The 24,447-nt window shown below is 37.9% G+C and overlaps 1 protein-coding gene across 9 annotated transcripts in view; it reads left to right on the forward strand.

Annotated features, from left to right (window-relative positions):
* Positions 1-11,801: 11,801 nt before the first annotated feature.
* Positions 11,802-24,447, forward strand: part of Zmym6 (zinc finger MYM-type containing 6) — a 37,839-nt gene continuing 25,193 nt past the window's right edge. Inside the window, exons 1-5 of one of the 9 annotated variants that reach the window (XM_015485291.2) lie at positions 11,802-12,092; positions 12,502-12,596; positions 13,145-13,310; positions 19,268-19,352; positions 19,809-20,052. In XM_015485291.2, coding sequence (XP_015340777.1) covers positions 13,218-13,310; positions 19,268-19,352; positions 19,809-20,052 — 422 coding nt within the window. In that variant the 5' untranslated portion in view covers positions 11,802-12,092; positions 12,502-12,596; positions 13,145-13,217. Of the gene's footprint in view, positions 12,093-12,134; positions 12,363-12,501; positions 12,597-13,144; positions 13,311-19,267; positions 19,353-19,808; positions 20,053-22,447; positions 22,470-24,447 lie in introns of those variants that run through there. The other 8 variants (XM_048815786.1, XM_015485289.2, XM_015485286.2 and 5 more) reach the window with 8 other exon arrangements.

The raw sequence follows: 24,447 nt of genomic DNA on the forward strand, positions 1-24,447 counted from the left end.
ATAAAGAAAAATGAAATTATGTCATTCTTAGGAAAATGGATGGACTATTATGTTAAGTGAAATAAGCCAAACTCAGAAGGTCAAGGGTTGTACATTTTCTCTCACATGTGGAAGCTAGAGAGGAAAAAAGAAAAGAAAGGTGTTAGGTCTCACCAGTGACCAGTGCAGATGAGATGAACCGGGTTTAAAAGAGCTGGCTGCTACTTTAAGCTAAGAAAAAGGGTGAAAAAGCACAGGACACAGAAGTAATTTTCATATCGAGGGTGGGACAGCTCTGTGACCTTAGGGGTCAGCTTCTGCTTGGAAAGAGAACGTGCACCCAGAATCTCTTTATTTTTTATAGGGGGACACACAAAGGAGTTTTGATAGAATGTTCTTCACCAAATAAGGCAGGGGATTAGGTAGGTTTCAAAGGGGGTTGTCCAATCCCATTGGGTAACACCCAAGTTCAGGGCTAGAGCAAACTTTTTTGCCAAGCGAAGTTGGAGGCCACTTATATTGCACAGCGTAAGACGAGTAATGCCAGACCAACACCCCCTTACTCAAGGCTGGGAGAGGATGCTTAGCTTATGGGCGGCCTCCCATAGTTGGGGTGGGGAAAATCAAAAGGCGATCAGTTGAATAAAGGAAAGGGATTAGGAGGTGGGAGGTGGGGAGGGAGGTGTGAAGTGCTGGGGAGAAATAATTGCCAAATTATATTGAATATGTAACAACAAATTTCACCTTGTGTACAAGTATAATGCACCAATAAAAAATGTGAAAAACAAAAAGAAACTCTGAATAGTCCTTGCAAAGAGTGGAAGAGAGATCTGACAAAAGTCATGGGGGGGTGGATTTCTGACCAATGCCATTATCCCAGTTGAGGTTGAAAACTGAATATTTGTACCAGCTCGGTAGGCTGTAGGGGTAAGCAGACAAAGTGTGGGTAGGAGAGATTGTTTTCCTGACAGGTACAACAGAAGGTCCTCAGAAGATAGCTGAGAATATTGGCAAGTGACTAGGAGAAATGATGCAGCATGAACTGTAACCTGATTATAAAAAGGTTAATGGAATGTTAATAAATAGAATAAAAGTAGAGTGGTCAAGGAACTAGGAGTCTTTATAAAACACAGGGGCAGGGCTGTGGTAGCTCAGTGGAAGAGCGCTTGCCTAGCATGTGTGAGGCAGTGGGTTTGATCCTCAGCACTACATAAAATAAATAAAATAAATGTATAAAAAGTACAGTAAAAAAAAAAAAACCACAGGGGCAACTTTAGAGAAAATTTTTAAAAGATTGGAGAGGCATGATGGTGTATACCTGTAATCCCAGTAACTCAGGAGGTTGAGGCAGGAGGATTACAAGTTTAAGGCCAGCCTCAGAAACTCAGTGAGGCCCTGTCTCAAAAGAAAAAATCAAGAGATGGGATGTAGTGTAGTGGTAAAGTACCCCTGGCTTCAATCACCAGTATGACGACGACGACTACTACTATTGAATAAATTTAAAAAGATAAGAGGCTATAGTTGGGATTGATAAGGGATTCTCGCAGAGAGACGGGACACAGAGGCTTTCAGCCAGGAAGCAACTTTGTTAGTGCTAGCACCTTTGGAGTGAATTGGTAGGAAAGTGCCCTCTGCCTCTTGCTAGGTAACCGAAACCTAACTTTAAACAATAACTGCCCCCCCTCTTGCTAGATCACCAAATCTTAGCTTGTAGCAAGAACTGGCCTTGAACACAAAAAAATAGAAACTTACCCTTCCCCCAAAATCACCTGGCCCTTACAGCCAACCAAGAATATTAACCCCGCCCTTTGAAGAAGTGGCAATGGCTGTTCCAACTAGAGACTGTTCCCCCTTTAAAAAAAAAACCCTTGTTTAGGTCTGGGGTTGTGGCTCAGTGATAGAGCACTTGGCTAGCATGTGTGAGGTACTGGGTTCGATCCTCAGCTCCACATTAAAAAAAATAAATTAATTAAATAAAGGTAGTGTGTCCGTCTACAACAGAAAAAAAAAAAATCTTACAAAACAAACAAAAAAACCCTTGTTTAAAAACCCTTTGCAGATTTTCTGAAAGTGCAGCACTCCTCTCTCTGGGTGTCTACTCAGTAGTCTGCACCAATAAAACCTTTTATGCAGTGTGGTCTTTTCTCAATAGTTAACCTTACAGAATCCAAAGGCTGAGCCCTCAGCTCAGCTGCGCAATGCCTAATATATCCTCTATTAGTTTTCCCTTTGCATGTTAGGCCCTCTATTTCCAGTAAGTGGTAACAGTCATTCTGATTGGGTATTTTATTATTGATGTATTATATGTTTTACATAATGATGGGATTTGTCTTTACACATTTCAGTTATAATTTTTTGTTTATTTTTTACTTGCCTGCTTGGCCAAATACATATATAACAAATATAAATTATATGTGTAAATACATATTTAAGTCAATATACTCTTTACAGAATAAAAATACTGAAAAAATAATCAATACCTATGCAAAGACACACTTATAACTCATTATTAAATGTATCACATCGCATTCACCCTTGTGTTAAAGCTAGTTTACTTTTCTCTTGAGTATTAGAGAATGCATATTTTTATAGATTTGACTTATTCTAATGGACCCAATTATAACATTTTTAAATAAAATTGCTATAACGTGACCAGTGGATGTATCTTGAAGCTTTGTCTGTCTGGCTCTTCCCCTTATATTCTTGAAATATTTTTTTCTTTCTTGCTTCAACATGATAGTCCAAAGACATACTAATTTGTGTGTGTGTGTGTGTGTGTGTGTGCTGCATGGAATCAACTACTCTGCCAATGCATTCCAGATTCTTTTGGTAGATAAAAGCACTAAAGATTACTATTTTTTCTTTATTTGGCCCAGGGCCTTGGGTGCAGGGGCAAGCTCTCTATCACTGAACTACACTCCCAGCCCCAAATTTAGATTTTAGGGGTGTTGTTCAGACTAGATGCTGGGCAAAATTTTTTGAGCAGCTATTGGGCCTTTTATAGTAGTGACAAATTTAGAAAAAAAATATTTTAAGGTCATGATCTTGAAATGCTGTTTTCTATTTTAACATGTTTTGTTACTGAATCATAATTTTTTCCCCTGGTGGTACTGGAGATTGAATCCAAGGTCACTCTATCCCTGAGCATTATCACTAACCCCTTTAAAAATAGTTTTGGAGAGGTTAGGAAAGGCAGCAGAATACAACATACACTAGTATGGCAGTAGGTAAAAAAGTGGATGTGTAACCGATGTGAATCTGCAATGTGTATATAGGGTAAAAATGGGAGTTCATAATCCGCTTGAATCAAATGTATGAAATATGATATGTCAAGAACTTTGTAATGTTTTGAACAACTAATAAAAAATAGTTTTGGGTCAGGGTCTCACTAAGTTGCCCAGTTGGCTTTGAACTTGTGACCCTCCTGACTCAGCCTCCCAAGTTGCTGAGATTATAGGCATGTGCCACCTGGCCAAGATGAATCATACTTTTCTTACAAGTTTCATTGACCACTAACACTTTCCCAATATTGATAAATATTATCTTGTCCTAGTAATTATTTGCTCTTCTGAGAGAATCCTTTAGAAAAAAAGGAAAAAAAAAAAAAAGAATCCTTTAGAACTCAGAGAGGGCTGTTAGCCCTTGGTAGAAGTCTCTGGTCACATATGTATTTTAAAAATTCTTGCATTTGAATCCCAAACTATCAAAATTGAAAAAGTCCTTAGAAACTTTCTTTTTAAATCCATGCAGATTGTAGATGTACTGGATTTTGAAATTTTTGGTAGTCTAAGCATCCAACACTCCCTCTGACTCAGAATATTCTGATCTCCCTTTTAGGGAAATTCTCCATTATTGTGAGTGAAGATGATTCCTCTGCCTGCCTTCTACTGCCAGTCTCACAGTGGAAGTTGTCTTAATCCATTTTTTGTCACCAATAGCACAGTATCATAGATGGGCAAGTTATAAAGAAAATAAATTGGGGCTGGGGCTGTAGCTCAGTGGCAGAGCGCTTGCCTAGCATCATGAGGCACTGGGTTCTATCCTCAGCACCACATAAAAATAAATAAAATAAAGGCATTCTGTCCATCTACAATTACAAAAATAATTTAAAAAAAGAAAATAAATTTATTTTGGCCCATATTTCTGGTCCAAGGTGGAGGGGCTGCCTCTGGTGTTGACCTTGCTGGCATGACCTTCATAGTAACTTCTGTGTTTTAAGTTTTAAACTTGCTGAGTATTCCCTTGCACCACTAGTCTTATTTATTTATAATGGAACCCATGGCCTTGTGCATGCTAGGTAAGGGCTCTACCCCTGAGCTATATCCCTAGACCCATTGAAATACTATTAATGAGATCTATCTTTGTAATCCACAGATGAAGTGTGATGCCAGATTTGTGGGATCCCAATAGAACTCCAGGAGCCGAATCCGATGCAATCACACAAGAGTCTTTATTGCAAGCCCGAGCCTGGACTCACAACCGTTCCTGACGCAGCGGTCCCAGAGAGTGAGTCCCAGTCTTTTGTTCAGTGAGATTTTATAGGTTTTGGGGGGATACTCTATGCGTCACAACATCACACAGCAAATCATTCCATACCTTGGGAAAGTCAAACAACAACTCTTAACATTGATTAGCACATTCACTGGCGGGAACAAGTTGTGTCCATCTACAACTGAAAAAAAAAGATAAAAATGTTTATATGACTATAGGCATGAAAAAGAACATTTTGCTTACAAAACAAAGGATTAGACTTTGGCTTTCTCTTCTACAATATTCTAGCAGAATATTGTACCTAACCAAGACATCATTCTTGGGCAAACTGCTGACAATTTTGGAAATACCATAAAATAATGGTAGAAGTTGCTAATGTTCCACTAAAATCCACCCTTCCTCCTTTCTGTGAGATTGTAATTGTAGTCTGGAATGTGTCCCTCTATCTTGATCCCCAGTACGGTTAACGTGTAGCCATGTGGACTGAGTTGCATCTAAATGAATGCAATCAGAAGGGTTATGTGCCATTTCTGAACCTAGCAACTTAAGACCTTGTTCACCTCCTCTATACTCGCAGAATATGTGCCTTGATCCAGTTACAATGACAGAGAAACAAGATGTGAAAATACTATGTCTCAAAATAATTGTGTAGAAGGGCAATGACCTACTAATGCCCTGAAGTGTTATACAAGAGAAGGATAAACATCAATTTTATTTGAGCTATTGATTTTTGGGGTTTATTTGTCATAGAAATTTAGTCTTTAATACATAACCTTATCTGAAGAAAATAATTTGAAGGGTAATCTAGTTTTCAAGGTATTGGAAAATGAAAAAAAGTGTGAAAAACAATAAATCTGTACACTATAGTTAAATCTACATAGAACAGAACATTTTAACTGAGAATATATCATCAAAGTATAAAATAAAAATTCTTGAAACAGAAAATGCATATGTAAAGGAAATTCTAATCAGACATGATAATATGCAGTAGTCCCAGATTAGAGGCAGGAGAATCATTTGAGCTCAGGAATTCAAGGCCAGCCTAGGCAACACAGTGTGACTTCCTTCTTTTAAAAGACAAAACCAAAACCCAAACTAAACTTTAAAAGGAAAAAAAGAATTTCTTAAAGGAAATTCCTAGTAATATCAGACTAAAATTTGCTATTGTATTGTGTTATTTATTGTTATGTAGCAAAATATTCCAAAACTTAATGACTTAAAACAATAATTTGGTATTTCTAATGATTGGTCAGATTACTTCCATTCCACATGATGTTGATGGGGTCATTTCTGTGTCTGTGTTCTGCTAGAAATTTGACTGGAATATCCAAGATAGTGCCACTCAATTTTCCTTGTTTCTAGAATAAATATAATATTTAATCATTTTAAGTTGAAAACATAATAGCAGAAACAAGATAAAGATGTCCAATTGCATGATTTTCATTCAACATATTATTAGAGGTTTTAGCCAATACAATAAAGCAAGAAAAAAAAATAAAAGTTATAAGATTTGAAAGGAAGAAAAACATTAGAATTAATAAGTGAATTTAGCAAGGGTGCTATGTTCCAAACCAACATACAAAAGTAAGTTATATTTTTGTATTCATACTGAAAACAAATAACTATAAAATAAAAATCTTTATAAAATAAAAATCTTATAATTTAAAATAATTAAAAATATTAAATCACCTAGAATTAATCTAACAAAGACATAAGCAATCTTTATGCTTAAAACTATAGAACATTAAGATAAATTAGAGACACCAAAATAAATGGAAAGACATTCTATCTTCATAGATTAGATGAGTAGACCCTTTATATGCTGGTATTAGTTTCCTAGTATTTTAATAGTACTTTAATCCCTGTCTCTCTTGTCACATGGTGTTCTTCTATGTGTCCATCTCTATGTCTCTTTTCTTATGAGGATGTTAGTCAAACTAGATTTAGGGCCTGTCTTACTCCAGTATGGCCTTGCCTTTACTAATTACATCTGCAATAACCCTATTTCTAAATAAGGTCACATTTTAAGAGTTAGGACTTCAACATATCTTTTGCGGAAGACATAATCCTACACACTAAGTAACAAATACTTATTTTACAAAATAAGTATACAGCTTCAGTATAATACTGAATACAAACCCAGCTAATTTTAAAATTTACAATTTTTCTTATAATTGATCTGATTCTAAAATTTATACAACTATGCAAAGGAGCAAGGAAAGCCCAGACAATCTTTTTTTAAAAAACATTTTTTTTTAGGGCCAGGGTTTTGACTCAGTGGTAGAGTGCTTGCCTAGCATGTGTGAGGCACTGGATTTGATCCTCAGCATCACATAAAAATAAATTCAATAAAGGTATTGTGTCCATCTACAACTAAAAATTTAAAAATTACATTTTTTAGTTGTAAATGGACAGAATACCTTTGTTTTATTTAATTACTTTTATGTGGTGCTGAGGATCGAACCCAGTGCCTCACATGTGCTAGGCCAGCTGTCCACCACTGAGCTACAACCCCAGCCCCACAAACACAATTGAGGAACATAATGGAAGGAGGATTTTTTTCTATCAGATATCAAGATTTATTATAGATCTGTAACATAAATTAAGACAGTGTGGTATTTCCATAAGGAGAGACAAAGGAACAAACTGCATGGTTCTGAAACAAACCTATGCATATATAGACAAGATATACGACAAAGGTGACAGTGCAGAGAAATAAAGGACAGCCTCTTCAAAAATAGGGTTTTGAAATTTAATATTCACATAGAAAAAAATAACACCTGATTTACCACATACTATATGCAAAACCCAACTTCAGAAGGATAATAGCTCTAAAAGGGAATGACAAAGTAATAAAACTTTCAGAGATTTCCAACCTATGGTAGGAAAATATTTCTTAATAGTATGCAAAAGGCACTTAGTGTAAAAGTCTTCTACATTCATCAAATGGCACCAAAATAAAGTGAAAAGGCAGACAACTAAATGGGGGAAGATATTTGGAATACTTGTATTCAAAAAGGACTTGACATAGTCCATTTCTATTGTTACAACAAAAACTGGGTGATTTGTAAATAATAGAAACTTATTTCTTTTAATATTTATTTTTTAGTTTTTGGTGGACACAACATCTTTATTTTATTTTTATGTGGTGCCGAGGATCGAACCTAGCGCCCTGCGCATGCCAGTCGAGCACGCTACCGCTTGAGCCACATCCCCAGCCCTAGAAAGTTATTTCTCATGGTTCTGGAGACTGGGTAGCCCAAGATCACTGTGCCAATCAATCTGGTGTCCAATATGTGCTCACTCTCTGATTTTACATGGAACCTTTTTGCTGGATCCTCTGGAAGGGAGTAACATTGTCTCCACATAGGTGAAGGGTAAAAGAGAAGGAGGGTCAGGCAAACCTTGTGTTAAGCCTCATTTATAAAGGTATTAATTCCATTCTACAGTCTAATCACCACCCCACAAAGCCTTTACCTCTTAAGAGCATCACTTTGGGATTTTAGTTTCAATATCTAAGAGAGGAGAATTCATATCCAGAAAATATGCCCACAAGAAAATGACAAGACAATCCAACAAAACAAAAACACCAACAGCCAAGTAAGAGTCTTGAACAGGCACTTTGAGAGAGGATATCTAGATATCCAAAAACATGAAAATGGGTTAAACCTCAATAATCTAGGAAATGCTAATTTGTTGAGAGCCACAGCCAAAGCGGCCCCAGCAAACTTCCAGCTGATTGGCTCACCCCCGCCCCAGCAAACTTCCAGCTGATTGGCTCTTCTGCAGTGATGCTCATTGGGCTGTTTCCCCACCCTTTCAGGCCATGGAGCTGCTCATTAGGGGACTCTTTTGGCTCCACCCACACTACCCAGCCAATCGGCCTCAAGAGCGGGAGGAGTGGGGGTTGAGAGGCTCACTGGAAGCCCGTGGTGGCAGTTGGGCTCTGAGGGAATTCCTGAAGAGCTCGTGTGGTGCAGTGTGTTTCTAAAAATAAAGTTCGTTTCTGCTTGACAAGCGGCTTGTGAATTGTTCCCAGCCAGACTGTGGCATTTGGTGGCCTACATGGGGAACGACTGAGGGTAAGTGATAAGGTAAACTGCTCGCCCCTGAGGGCAGGGCGAGAGGATGGGTAGCCATTTTAAGATTCTTCTTTCGTTTTGTTTTGCTTTTAAGTTGCCTGTCCCTGGAGATGGGTGAGACGGAAGAAAAACTGCTCATATCTGAGGAAAAACTATTTGTGTCGGAGGAACAGATAGGGAGAAAGGACGGATGGACATTTCAGGAGGATAGAAAGGCTGATATAATGAATTTTTGTTCCATTTTTGTTTCATTCTGTTTCGGTTTTGTTTGGTGTTATCTTGTTGGGTTGTGTTATCTTTATAATAGAAATATGGGATCAGAAATTAGTAAAAAACAAACCGAAAGAGTGTTAAGTAAATTGTTAAAGGAGGCATCCCAGTAAAACCAAGAACAGTTAGGGCATAGGTCGATACAATACAAAAATGTAGCCCATGGCTTTTTAAGGAGGAGTTGTTGAATATATCACATTGGGACCATCATGGTGAAGATTTAAGGGAGAGGGAAAAGAAAAACCCAGGAACTCTGCCAGTTGGCACATTTCCATTATGGATGATGATACGATTTTGTTTGCCTAGTCCAAAGCCTTCAGTTCAGACTATGGTAGAAGACATGTTAGATCAAGTAAAAGAGAAGGTCTCTCGAGCTAGTCAGACAGAGGAAGAAAATTTAAAGGAGGAAAAGCCATTAGGGGAGAAGTTAAGACAGGAGGCTGACGCCTTGAGGTCAGCTCATCCGATGACGGGTAAGGACCATATGTAGTATTGGACAAAGGCAGGCACGGTCCCTAAGCCACATGCTTGTTGTTTAATTAAACAGAGAGGGGGAGATGTTGAGAGCCACAGCTGAAGTGGCCCCAGCAAACTTCCAGCTGATTGGCTACTCTGTGGTGATGCTCATTGTGGTGGCAGTTGGGCTCTGAGGGAATTCCTGAAGAGCTAGTGTGGTGCCGCGTGTGTGTTCTAAAAATAAAGTTCGTTTCTGCTTTACAAGTGGCTCATGAATTGTGCCCAGCCAGACTGCGGCACTAATTAATTTTTTTTTGAGGGGATGCCTGAGATTGAACTCAGGGGCACATGGTCCCTGAGCCACATCTCCAGCTCTATATTGTATTTTATTTAGAGATAGGGTCTCAATGAATTGCTTAGTGCCTTGCTTTTGCCGAGGCTGACTTTTGACTCATGTAGCCTCCCAAGCCCTGTAATTATAGGCATGTGCCTCCTCACTTGGCGGGAAATGTTAATTAAAACTTCAGTGAGGGCTGGGGATGTGGCTCAAGCAGTAGCACGCTCGCCTGGCATGCGTGCGGCCCGGGTTCGATCCTCAGCACCACATACAAAGATGTTGTGTCCACCGATAACTAAAAAATAAATATTAAAAAATATATATATAAAAAAAAAAACTTCAGTGAGCCAGGAGCGATGGCACATGCCTGTAATCCCAGCAGCTCTGGAGGCTGAGGCAGGAGGCAAAACCAGCTTCAGCAACTACTGGTGACCCTGTCTCTAAATAAAATAGAAAAAAGGGCTGGTTATGTGGCTCAATGATCAAGTGCCCTGGTTTCAATCCCTGGTATTAAATAAATTAATAAAAATTAAATAAATAGAGCCACAGCCAGATATGGCTGTACCCCAAGAGTTGGCTAAAATTATAGAAATTTTTACTAGCAATTATTGGTTAAGATGTCAGGCAACTAAAATGCTCACACATTGCTGGTGGAAGTATAAACTGAAATAACCACCTTCTAAAATTGTTTGACATTATCTACTTAAGTTTTATGTATATATGCAAGCAATTACATGTGTGCATATGTTACAAAAATAAGAACATTCACAGTAGTCTTATTCCTAATAGCCCCTGTTGCAAGCGGCACTATTAATAATTACTCAGAGGCAGATTGTCTTTGAATACAAGTGTATATTAGATTACACCAATCATCAAACAATTAATGCAAAAAGTGTGGGGTGTGCTGGAGCACCTCAATTTGCATTCAATACACACTAATTAAGCACTACAAGCAAGTCACACAATCCTAGGGCAACCACAAGCCCCAAAGTCCCTCTGATGCCACCAGACTTCTCTTAGCCAAAGAGCAGACCTTGTCATTGTACGCTGGTTCTCTCCAGCCAATGGTTGGATATCAGGGAATGGTGGAGTCCATCTGGGGACGGACAGCAAGGCTGCCAAGTCTCACTGACGTCCTCAGAGTGAAGCTCTTCAATGTTGCAGGACAGGCGGTTTATATATAGTTCCAAGTTGGTGGTGCATGTTGGTGATTAGTTACACCCAGTGAGAGTCAATGTCCATTGATTTATGTCCAGTGAGATGATGTAATTGTGACTGGGCATGTTCTTTGCGCATGTCCATGGAGCTATGCTTCCTGTCAATTGCAACCAGACATGATTAAGCATGCCTGTGGCTGCTATTCCTTATGGCTAGCAACTTAGTGAGTCCCAGCATGTCTATGGCAAATGCTCTTTACAGTCCCAAATTGGAAACGATTTAGGACCATCAATCATAGATGATCAAATTGTAGTATACTCATTAAACATAGTACTACGGAGCAAGCAAAAGGAATAAACAACCACACAAATCATGGATGCATCTTCAAAACAATGTTGAATGAAAAAATACTCAAACTTGACTTTGGCAACTTAACAATCTCAGAGATATAATGTATTTCTTAGAGGTGCGTTCAAGATTAATGGAGCCGAGTAGGATGGCACCCCCATCAGCTGGGGTGGGAATGCGGGTTGAAGCAGGAGGATCATGAGTTCAAAGCCAGCCTCAGCAAAAGCGAGGCGCTAAGAAACTCAGTGAGACCCTGTCTCTAAATAAAATACAAAATAGGGCTGGGGATGTGGCTCAGTGGTTGAGTGCCCCTGAGTTTCCCTAGTCCACCAAAAAAAAAAAAAAAAAAGAAGAAAAAGATTAATTGGAGTAATACATGAAATGTCAGGTATTATTTGTATTATTTATTATGTTGTCTTGACAGGCCACCTTTCTGCAAACAGCCATTAAAGAACAGAGCAGAACACTTGTAGCGCCATCTAACGTCCCTGACAGCCTACCCCAAACTCCTTTTCCACTCTTTAACAAGGATCTGTTTCTTTAAGAAGTCAACCATAACTGGGGTAAATGGGATGCTGGGAGTGAAGGTCCTCTCTGCTAGGTCCTGGGGCCTGACGGGAAAAGGGGGCGGAGACTAGTGCTGACAAGGTCCACTGAATTCAGGTCTGAGGCATGACGGGAAATAAGGGCGGAGACAGGGCTCTGAAGGCTCCCTGAGCTCAGGTCCGGGGCATGATGGGAGAGAAGGGTGGAGACCAGTGCTGGCAAGGTCCACTCAGCTCAGTTTATGGCATGACGGGAAAGAAGGGCGGAGACCAGGGTTGCACACGCGCCCTTGGCCGAATATTGCGTTAAGCTGGATCCCGCAGAATTCCAGTAGGAGAAAATACTGTTCCTGCCAGCGCGAGGCCTTAGTTCCTGTTCTGCTTTCTCCGCTCGAGACTCCTCCGGGAACCGGGAGGCGACTGAAGGTGGGGCGCCGCCGGGAGGGCAGGCGGGCGGGGGGGCGGAGCGCAGCCGCCCCACGTGACTAGGAGGCGCTGGGTGGGCTGCGCGGCAGCGGTGGCATGCTCCTACAGCAGAGGTCTCCTGGGGACGTGCTGACGGGCCAGCGGGTCCAATGCTCTTCCTCCAAGACTGGGTTGCGGCGTCGGTTCTTACTGACGGGCACGAGACTTCTTGGTGGGAATGGGAACTTGGGAACTCATGCAATAACTCGGAGGAGGGATGAGCGCCCTTAGGTGGTTAAAACTGTGGCAAGTGGTCAAAAGTTCTTAAGTCTTCTTTGGCACGGACTTTAAGAGCAGTTGTCAGTTTCCTTGTTTGTCTTGTTTGGAGAGGTTCCCATTTGGTTCAACTTTAATATGCATTTTTTTTTAGAGGAAGGGAAGCTGACTTGAATGGCCAAGTTTCTTGTTTACAGGATGGCGTTACCTGCATTCAGAGGGGCCTGACCCCTATGGAGACGCTGAAAGGTACAGGTGACCCACTTTAACTAAGGGCATATTGTTGTGATGGGGTCTGGACCTCTGAACCAGCGTTAGACTAAGAATTGGCACCCTTGAAGGGTTCAAGTGAAGGGTGAGTTAGAGATATGGGGAGGTTGCTGTGTCCCTCTTTAAGAAATAAGACCTCTAGGTCAGTACTCCTGGAATTAGGAACTGTATTTCTTGAATCCATTCTTCTGAAAGCTTGGTAACTTCCTCTCACAGCTGGGTCTGCTATTCTAATTTCCTTTGCAACCTTAAACATTTTGGAGAAATTAGTGCTTGTCTTTAACAGGGAAGTTCAAGCTGTTGATAGAAGACTTTTCTTATGTTAAGGTAGTTACTAAAGGAGAGAAAGCAGGAAGAAAAAAGAACAGTTAGTCATGGTTCCAGAGGGTTGTTTTTCAAATGTTCAATCCTGACACTTTTAACATTGATAAAGGGGAGGATTCCCCCTCCCCATAAAAACAACAACCAACCAAACAAAACAAAAAAACACTAAATAGCTGTGTACTGATTGTGTATTTTTGTTTTAGGAGTCCAACTATCCATTGCCAAGAAGATATCTATTGGTTATAAAACTAGAACGCCTCTACATAAAAAAGTAGAATGAAAGAACCTTTGGATGGTGGATGTGTCAAAGCAATGATACCTCAACAGGGGCTTCTGGACAAAATTAAAGAAGAACCTGACAATGCTCAAGTAAACTTTTCCTTTTGAAAAAGTGCCCCCCCCCCCCTTCTTGTCTACTTTTGAATTGAAAAATTTACCTAGCCAGTTTAAGGCTTATAAACTAAAACAAATATTCTTTCCCCCTTAGGTGGGTGCTTTGGTTTGATTTTGTACTCTCAAAGTTCATGTGTTGGATGCATAATTAACCAATGCAATGTTGTTGGGGGTTGAGGCCTAATACCAGATAATTAAGTCATGAGGACTTCTGTCCTCAAGGATGGATTGATGCCATGGAGTGGGTTAGTTATTGCAAGAGAGGCCTTCTTGTTATAAAAGCCAGTTCAGCCCTCTTTTGCTTCTTGCTCTTTCTTGGATCCTCTGTTGCCTTTTCCCCTGATGCAGCACATAAGACCCTGACTATGTATAACCCTTATATCTTGGATTTCACAGGCTCCAGAACTGTAATAAATTTCTTTTCCTTATGAATTATCCAGTCTGTGGTGTTCACTTATAGCAACACAAAATGGAGTAAGACAATGGGTTACTCAGATTTCTGTGCTTTGAATGATAAAATATCTTGGTAACCCTACACTATTTTGTTTTGTAAAAAGAAAGTGTTATGAATTACCATTTTTTTTCATATTTGGCATTTAAAAAAAAAAAGTCTCTTATATCTGATATCACTTTCTTGTTCTGTTAGGTATTTGTTGTCTATTGTATGCTCTGGGGCCCAGGAGTAGTTACCTTAGTCTCCTACTTGTAGAATTTACTAATTAGTAAAGAAGACAGATTATACAAGTATTGGCCAACTAAAAAAAAATATTTATATATGTATGGTTACAAACTATAACAAGTGCTTTGGAAGAAAAGCCTAAAAATGGGCACTCTGACCTACTTTTGGTCAGGGGATAGGAGTAATTACAGAAGGCCTTCCAGAGGGAAGGATTTGTAAGCTAAATTGTGAAGAACAAATTGACTAGGCAACTGGCATGAAGAAGAGTGTTCAAAACAGTCCTGAGTTGGAAAGATACATGGTTCTTTTGGTGAACTGCAAGACCAGTGAACCTGGAACAGAAAAGTATTAAAATGATAATGATGGTGAACAACAACAATAACAGATGGTATGGGGCTGGAGTTGTGGCTCAGTGGTAGAACATTTGCCTGGCATGTGTGAGGCCCTGGGTTCAATCTTCAGCACCACATATAAATAATTAAAATAAAAAGATCCATTGACAACTAAACAAATATTTTAAAAAACCAGATGGTATTAGTGTATCCATATGTAGTATATGTTGTGTCATAATAATATGATATAATTCTTAATAACTTATTATATGTACTTAGAGCTTGAACACTGTTGCAAGCAGTTTACATACATGAATCCTCTTGGTGATTGCAACTTTTGGGTTAAATAGGAGCAGACATACATAAGAAACAGACAGTAGTTTGTTAAAAGGTCACACAATTAAGGATACCATCTGTCTTATATGTTTTCTGTTGCTATAACAGAATACCTGAAACTGGGTGATTTATAAATAAGTTTATTTTGGCTCACATCTGGAGGCTGTGAGTCTAAGAACACGTTATTAGTATCTGCTTGACTTCTGGTGAGTGCATAGTATTGTCTTACCTCATAGTGGAAAAGTGGAAGGGCAAGCATACGAGCTTGGAAGTTACAAAATTTAAACCCTGCTTTATAACAACACATTCAATAACTAATTCAGTCCTATAAGAAAGACATCAATCCCTCTTAGTGGTCTGATCACCATTTAATGATGTCACCACCTCTCAACACTTTTTCAGTGAAAATCAGATTTCAACGTAAGTTTCAGAGGGGATGAATCACATTCAAACTGTAGCACTAAGTCGTTTCATATTGCTATAACAAAATACCATAGACTGTAAGGTCTATAAATGACAGATGAATTTCCCTATGGTTCTGGAGGCTAGCAGTTTGAAATCAGGATGCCACATGATTGGGTTTTGGGAAGAGCCAATTTCTTGTAGACTTAGGTGGTGAAAAAGCTAGCTAGTTCTCTAGCCTCTTTTTTTTTTAATATTTATTTTTTTAGATGTAGATGGACATAACACAATGCCTTTATTTTTATGTGGTGCTGAGGATCGAACCCCGGTCCTGCCTGTGCTAGGCAAGCGCTCTACCGCTGAGCCACAATCCCAGCCCCTCTAGCCTCTTTTTTATAAGGGCACTAATGCTGATTATGAGGTCTCTACCCTCATGACCTAATTACCTCACAGGGCTCACCTCCAGATGTCACTTGAGAGATTATAAGGATTTCAACTTATAAATTTGGGAGGAGGGGACATAGACATCCAGTGTATTGCAGATATCTTAGTAGTAATGAAATAACATAACCAAAGACAGTGGAATCATTGACAGTGTCAGATTTAAATAAGGCCAAGTAAGATAGAAACCTAAAAGTGTTTATTGAACTAGGTAATTTGAGATGATTGGTTATCTTAAATAATTTCTGATAAACTAGTAGCCTGATTGGTTCGGGAAGAAATTAAAGTGAGGAAGTAGAGAAAGAGTGAAGTACATTTATTGAAGTTTGGTGGACTAGAGAGGGAAGAGGGAGGGGAGTATTATAATTCGAGGGGAAGAAACCAATATGGAGATGGAGAGAGGTGGTAGTTAAAGGGAGGCAGGATAGAGTGCTAGAAGAAGGAAGAGAAAAATCGTGAACACAAGCACTGTTTTAAGAAGGTTGCCTTTTCCTGTGAGGTAAGAGAAAAATTTGCTGATCAGTTTATAGATAGCGGGAATCAGGATGTTGAGGAACTTGTTGCTTAGTTGCTTGTTTTTAATTGATTAAATTGAAACATTAGTGAGCAGGAAATATGTGAGGTATGGTTTTGAGGGTAATGAAGGTTTAGAACAGTTATTTTGCAAAATAAAAGAAACTGACCAGGGAAATATAATAAGAATATAAGAAAAATATTAGAGATTGAGTAGTTAATAAGGCAAAACTGAGGAAGGTATATATTAGTACTTTTAACTTCTACCTCTGAGTGCCAGTAAATAAATATCAAGTAATGTTTAAGACCATTCACTTTGGATGGAATGGATTTGGATTTATTCATTCATAAAATATTTATTATGGCCACTAAGTATAAGAGCTGGTATTTTTGGGTATACATCATTATGCTACACACTTTATGTTAGTTAAATCATTTGTTTTCTGCTAATGGTCTATGGGTAATATCTTTATTTTACAGTTAAGGAAATTGAAATGAAGAATGTTTAAGTAACTTGTATAAGAGCCAAGATAATGTTTCTCTCTGCTGTCAGAAACCATAGTTTTCTCTGTTGTTTACTATGCCTGGTATCCGATATACAGAGGTGAAAAGACAGATACGGTCCTTGTCCATAATGGACATAGTCCTTTCAGTCTAGTGTGTTAGCCATTAATCACATTACCATTCCTCAAAATATGAAATAATGTTATGATAAGTGCTATGAGAGAAATGAGATGAAAGAGAACTGAAGAAAACTTAATTTCAGTTGGGGACCAGTGTTTGAATTCATCCTATCAGTTATATTGTATTTGTACGTCTGTGAGAGAGAGCATGAATTTTGGAAGAGAGACCTGGGTTTGATTTTCATACATAGTATTTTTGTTACCTTGGACAAGTTACGGAACATCTCTAAACTTTACTTTCCTTTTCTATAAAGATTGTATGATAGTTATCTTTTTTGAAATTTTTTTATTTGTTCTTTTTAGTTATATATGACAATAGAATATATTTTGATATATCATACATATATGGAGTATAATATCCCATTTTTTGTGGTTGTACATGATGTGGAGTTACACTGGTTGGGTATACATATAAGACATAAGAAAGTTATGTCTGATTCATTCTACTGTCTTTCCTATTCCCATGCCCCATCCCTTCCTTTCCTTTTACCCGCACCCCCCCCCCCCAATCTAGTGAACTTCTGCCCACTCCCATTCCCCCTTGTTGTGAGTAGAACATATCAGAGAGAACATTGGCCTTGGGTTTTTGGGATTGACTTATTTCACTTAGCATGATAGTCTCCAGTTCCATCCATTTACTGGCAAATGCCAAAATTTAGTTCTTTTTGGCTTAGTAATATTTTATTGTTTATATGTACCACATTTTCTTTATCCTTTCATCAGTTGAAGGACAGCTAGGTTGGTCCCATAGCTTTGCTATTGTGAATTGAGCTGCTATAAACATTGTTATGGGTATGTCACTGTAGTATGCTGATTTTAAGTCCTTTGGGTATAAACTGAGGAGTGGGATAACTGGATCAAATGGTGATTCCATTTCAGGTTTTCTGAGGAAGCTCCCTACTGTTTTCCAGTGATTGCACCAATTTGTAGTCGCACCAGCAATGTATGAGAGAGTGTTTTTTCCCCACATCCTCACTAATATTTATTGTTTCTTGTATTCTTTTTTTTAATATTTATTTTTTTAGTTATAGGTGGACACAATATCTTCATTTTTAAATTGTTTTTTTTAAATATGGTTCTGAGGATTGAACCCAGTGCCTACCATGGACTGAACACATGGTAGGCAAGCGCTCTACCTTTGAGAGACAACCCCAACCTGTTACTTGTATTCTTGATAATTGCCATTCTGACTGGAGTGAGATGAAATCTAGTGTAGTTTTAATTTGAATTTCTCTAATTGCTAGAGATGTTAACATTTTTTTCATATATTTGTTGACTGATTGTATTTCTTTTTCTGTGAAGTGTCTGTTTGTTTCCTTTGTCCATTTATTGATTGGGTTGTTTTGTTGGTGTTAAGTTTTTTGAGTTCTTTATATATCCTGGAGATTAATGCTTTATCTGAGGTGCTGGTGGCAAAGAGTTTCTCACATTCTGTAGGCTCTCCCTTCACATGGTGGCAAAGAGTTTCTCACATTCTGTAGGCTCTCCCTTCACATTCTTACTTGTTTTCTTTGCTGTGAAGAAGCTTTTTAGTTTGATACCATCCCATTTATTGATTCTTGATTTTACTTTTTGCACTTTAGGTGTTTGGTTGAGGCTTGTTCCTAAGCCGACATGATGAAGATTTGTGCCTACTTTTTCTTCTAATAGGCGCAGGGTCTCTGGTCTAATATCTAGGTCCTTGATCCACTTTGAGCTGAGTTTTATGAGGAGTGAGAGATGGGGGACAGTTCTGTCTTATAGGGAGCACCTCTTTTGGTGTCCAAGTACCTTTCACGGAAAGTGGTGAATTAATGCAGTGGTTCCTAGTTTTTGGCACTTAATAAAGCAATTTCAAAATTTTTGGTTTTGGAACTGACATAGTTGTTTATTTTGATAAGTATAGGTAGGTTTTGCTAACTGCCATTTATTATATCCATTGTTTTAGAAAAGACAGTTTTTTAAAAATTGTTTATTCAGAAATATGTAAGGCCATTTTAACACAAAAGATGGTCGTGATTTCCAAATAAATGGTAGTCCTTTTCAAGATAGGTGTATATATTTTTAAAAATTTGTTTAATGATTATTTTATTCTACATTTTAAAGAGTATATTAAGGTAAATCTGATTTAGGCTGTGATGCTTTGTGCATAATGAGTTGATTGCATTGAAATTCTTCTCTCTTTTCTGCCGTTACAGATATGACAGCTTATAAGTCTTTTGGCTAAAATTACTGATTTAGATCTAATCTCTAAATCATCCAGATTTCATTTCATTTACTGCTCCCTTGTAAATACATCCTAGAAAATGAGTAGTAGTCTGGGTTGAAATAACTGTATATTATTCTCATACATCAAGATTATATTTGGAAAGTGGATATAGCTTTATAAAATATTCTCCAATTCTAAAGATTGTCTTTATGAAGATTAAATCTACTCTAATAACTTTCAAATTTTGACTTTTGAGATATTTGTGAAGGTGATTGTGAGTAAAATATAAAAGATATGAATGTGATAGAATTACTTACATATATTTTATTCATTTTTCTCTTTTTCTTTGTATTTAAAAGGAGTATGGACATGCCCAACAGCCAAAAACTCAAGAAAGTGAATTGAAAATCAGTGCTGTATTTTCAGTTAGTGACAATTCTCTTGGTAAGAAATAGAACTGTGTGAGTTAATACTGTTAATATTTGTTTACTCTGTCTAATACAATTGAGGGAAAGCACCTCTTCATCTAAGTCTTCTCCTTTAGAGCATGTTTTTCAAATTGGGAGCTGTTATTCACCATCATTTAAAAAAAGGAAATAGAATGAGAATATATCAGAATGTGATGTGTATAGCAGGGAAATGTGCTATTTCTTGAAACTTCTGTTTCAATTATTAAATTATACACACACACACACAAATGTGTGTGAGAACTGGGTTATAATGTAAAATTTAATTTTTATAGGTCATAATTTAAAAAGTTTGAAACCCCTGTTTTAGAACATTGTTTCATTGAATTTCAAAACAGATTATATGTCCTAAAAAAGAATTATATATACATTTAATATTTTGCATATATAAAAAATACTAAAACTGTTTTGTTTTTTTTTCTTATTTTGCTAGCCCAGCAGTTGACTTCAGGCTTTTCTCTTGTACCACCTGGCGCAAAAGTATTGGTTCCTTCAGTTCCACCTGTAGCTATTCAGGTTTTTTGTTCTGGTTGTAAAAAGATGCTTTACAAGGGTCAAACTGCATATCACAAGACAGGATCTACTCAGCTCTTCTGTTCCACACGATGTATTATCGGATATTCTTCACTTGTCTGCTTACCACTTCCTCCCAAGAAAACCTGCACAAACTGCTCAAAGTATAAAATTCTTAATGATATCTCTTTTTTACTTTTTTAAAATGTGTATATATTTTAGTTTAAACATGTTACTACCTCATGTCTCTTTGACACATTTCTATGGAAATTGTTTTTTAATTATATGAAGTTTTACAACATTATATAAGTAACTTGGTGTTAGAAGTATTGCCTAAAGCAGTTTTCTGCCTCTTTCAGTTTAAATTTTACCATGGAAAGAAATGAACCATTTTTGGAATTGTAGGACCACTCATATTTCTGTAAATGTGGACAACAACCATTTAGAATTGGTTTAAAAGCTATCTTAAAGTATAGATACAGCTGGGCATGGTGGTGCATGCCTATAATCCCAGTGGCTCAGGAGGCTAAGGTAGGAGGATCATGGGTTCAAAGCCAGCCTCAGCAAAAACAAGGCACTAAGCAACTCAGTGAGACCCTTTTTTTTAAAATAAAATACAAAAAAATAGGGCTGGGGATGAGGCTTAGTGGTCAAGTACCCTTGAGTTCAATCCCCAGTACCCCCACAAAAGTGTAGATACATTAGTATCACTTTTTTTTGTGTGTGTGTGTGTGTGTGTGTGCGCTCCAGATTTAACCGAGGAGTGCTTTACCACTGAGCTACATCCCTAGTTCTTTTTCTATTTTATTTTGAGACTACATCCCTAGTTCTTTTTCTATTTTATTTTGCTAGTTGCTGAGGCTGGCCTCAAACTTGCCATTCTCTGGCCTCAGCCTCCTGAGTGCCTGGGTTTTCAGGCACATGCCACTGCATCCAGCTTAGATTCATTCTTAATAATATATGAAAGTTATTTAATTTTTTAGAAGGCAAAAACTGCTAAGTGGTCACAGAAATAGGTGTTTACTTCTAATATCCTTGTGAGCCTTTATTTGGGTCCTTGCTTTATAATACTGCTTAGATGCAGAGAGAAGAAGAAACAGAAAGTTATATAAACTTTCCTTTATCTTACTTTTGAAGAATTTGCCATGATTTGCCTATTTTCATGATAGTTGATTCCAGTAAGAAAGTGTGAGACTTCTAGCTTCAAGTTTCATTTGCTGGAGCTAGTAGGACTAGATTTAGTGGCCATCACACAACTCTAGATCCTAAGGTAAATGTCTTCTTACTGGCTAGCAGTTGCCAAGATCACACATGAATGAGACAGCAAATGAAATTGTTGCAAGTTTGTGTTGTCAGTAGTGATTACGTAGAGGAAGAAAAGTTAAAAGCTTGGTTGTAGATCAGTGGTGGTAGTTCATTGGTAGAGCAGTTGCCTGACATGAGTGAAGCTCTGGGTTCAATCCCCAGAACTAAAGGGGGAGAAAAAAAAAGAGCTTGGTGTTTTAGGTTATGATTCCATCACTTCTTATTAGCTAAGTGACTTGGGAGAGATATGTTAACTTTTCTGAATCTCAGTTTTTCACTGGTAAATAATATCTGCTACTTTTTTTTTTTTTAGATTTTTTTGTAGTTGTAGATGGACAGAATGCCTTAAACTATTTATTTATTTTTTGTTTATTTTTATGTGGTGCTGAGAATCGAACCCAGTGCCTCACACATACTAAGCAAGCGCTCTACCACTGAGCCCCTGCCCCAGCCCAATATCTACATCTTTTTAAAAAATATTTATTTTAAATTATTTTTCAGTAGACCTTTATTAATTTATTTTTATGTTGGCTGATTATCGAACCCAGGGCCTCACATGCCAGGCAACTGCACTACCACTGAGCCACAGCCTCAGCCCCAAGAGTTTTTTCTTTCAACGTTTTTTTATTGGTACATCATAGTTTTACATAATGATAGGATTTGTTACATATTTATACATGCACAGGCACACAGAACAACACAGTAATTTGGTCAATATCACTCCCCAACGCTTCCTGCCTCCTTCCACTTCTGCTATCCCCTAGTCCCTTGCATTTATTGATCTCCCTACCCCCTAGGATTTTTGTTGTTGTTGTTCTAGGTATTGAACCCAAAGGTGCTTACCCAATGAGCCACATCTCCAGTCTACCTCCCCTTTTTTTTTTTTGTGGTGCTGGCGATTAAACCCAGGGCCTTGTGCATGTGAGGCAAGCCCTCTACTAACTGAGCTATATCCCCAGCCTCCAGCACTTTTTTATATTTTATTTAGAGATGGAGTCTCCCTGTGTTGTTTAGGGCCTCGCTAAATTATTGTAGCTGGCTTTGAACTATCCTCCTGCCTCAGCTTCCTAAGCCACTGGAATTATAGGCGTGTACCACTGTGCCTGGTTCCCTAGGATTTTAATAAGACAGTGTTAAAACATTACCTAGCACATATTTGATAGGTGGAATCTTACTGTTAATAATAAATTTTAAATATTTATGTGCTACTATTTATAATTATTACTTTGCATTATTATTGTGTATACTTTATAGGCTCTTTCATCTTTGAAGATAGGTGACAGTTTCTTTATCTAGTTGGTGTGTTTGAAAGAACGAACAAGGCTCGTCGTTGGAGAAAATGCCCGTTTATTGAGCAACACCTCTGCATATTTATAGAGCCGGGGGTAGTTTGACAGTTATGACAGTTTAATGGTTGAATGGTTTGACAGTTGGCATGGGGTGCTTTCTGATTGGTGGGTAAGGGTCATTGAGCCAGCAAGGCTAGTCTGATTGGTGGGTAAGGATCATGTGAGCCAACAGGGCTCACCACTGGACGGCTCTTCTCAGGGGATGGGGAAGTTAGTCTTTGGAGCCCAGGCGACTCCCAACATGTTGGCTTAAGGTATCTAAAAGTAAATTCTGCTAAAAGAAAAATCTCCAAAAGGGAGAGGTGTTGTTCAGGGTTTTATTTGTATATTCAAATGTAATTTGTTTTAAAATGCCCTTTTTATACTTTAATATGATAATGTCTTTTTAAATATATATTTTTATTCGTAGATGGACACAATACCTTTATTTCTTTATTCAGTTTATTTTTTTTATATGGTGCTGGGTATCAGACCCAGTGCCTCAGGCATGCTAGACAAGCACTCTACTACTGAGCCACAACCCCAGCCCTGTTAATGTCATTTTAATGAAACTGAAATGAAAGAGTAAATCTAGTTTTGTTTTTAGATATCTTGTTTCAACATATTGAATATCAATATAAAATGAATTAAGTTTTAAAGAACTTGGCATGACTTACACATCTGAGTGTATAATATAGTTTTTAAAGTAGCCACCCTGGTTGGTGACTTTTTACCACAGTGCTGCCCTTGTTTAGATTTATTTATTCATGTGTTTATTTATTTATTTATTTATTGTGGTGCCAGGGATTAAACCCAAGGCCTCACACATGCTAGGCAAATGCTCTGCCACTGAGCAGCCCCCCCAAAAAGTTTTTGATCTCTGGATATTGCCTTCAGAGTGTATGGAACATTCTTTTAGATTAATTTAGGGTACAAATCTGTCTTTTCAGCATGGATTTAAAAAAAAAAAGTTACTTGATGTCTTATCAGGTCAGTATAGTGAGTGATTAAACTGAGTTACCCTGTCAAGCATGATATTCAGTCATACAATTAAACAATGGTTTTAGGTTCTTATAAATTAAGAGAAATTAAGGGAAAGAAAATAGAAGAAAATGTTTTGAGCCATGTTATTATGGCAACAGGTATAATTTTTTTCCCCAGGATAAATGTTAAGGTTTAACATTCATTTGAATACATAAGGGGATAAATGTTAAGGTTTAACACTCATTTGAATACATAAGGTTTGGAGTGCATTTGTATTTGTGTGCACAGTTTTTTTAAAAAGTCATTCTTATTGAATAACTTATGCATACACTATGTCACTGGCAGATATGCCTTATTAAGTAAAATTCTTTATTGCTGTTTTTAGTAAAACAGAGCGATACTTTTTAAAATTAATACTTCACTTACATATAAGCATATCTATTTACTTTTTTATTCTGCATAATAAAGATACAGATGGGAGCCAAGTTAGTGGAACAATTTAATTCCAGGCTGCCTGCATTTGTACTCTGCCATCACTGCTGGCCAACAGTACAACTTTGACAAGTGATTTCACCTCTGATTTGCTTTTCTTACTCGTGAAGTGGCAATTATATTTCCCTCCTTGTGTTTTTATGATATTTAAATTGGTAATTGAGCCAGGGGTGGTGATACATACCTGTAATCTCAACGACTCGGGAGGCTGAGGCAGGAGGACTGCAAGTTTAAAGCCAGCCTCAGCAACATAGTGAGACCCTGTCTCAAAAAGGGCAGTGGATTTCATTTGGTGGTTAAGGGCCCTGGGTTCAATCCTTGGTACCAAATAAATAAATAGGGTAATTGAGTAAAGTGAATAATGCCTGGCACATATTAGTTACTCAGTTTACTTATATATAATATTACTGCCATTATTATTATTGTGACCTGGACTACTGTTTCTAGTTA

This window comes from Marmota marmota, unplaced genomic scaffold (genome assembly GCF_001458135.2).
Source record: "Marmota marmota marmota unplaced genomic scaffold, marMar, whole genome shotgun sequence".
NCBI classification, from domain to species: Eukaryota; Metazoa; Chordata; class Mammalia; order Rodentia; family Sciuridae; genus Marmota; species Marmota marmota.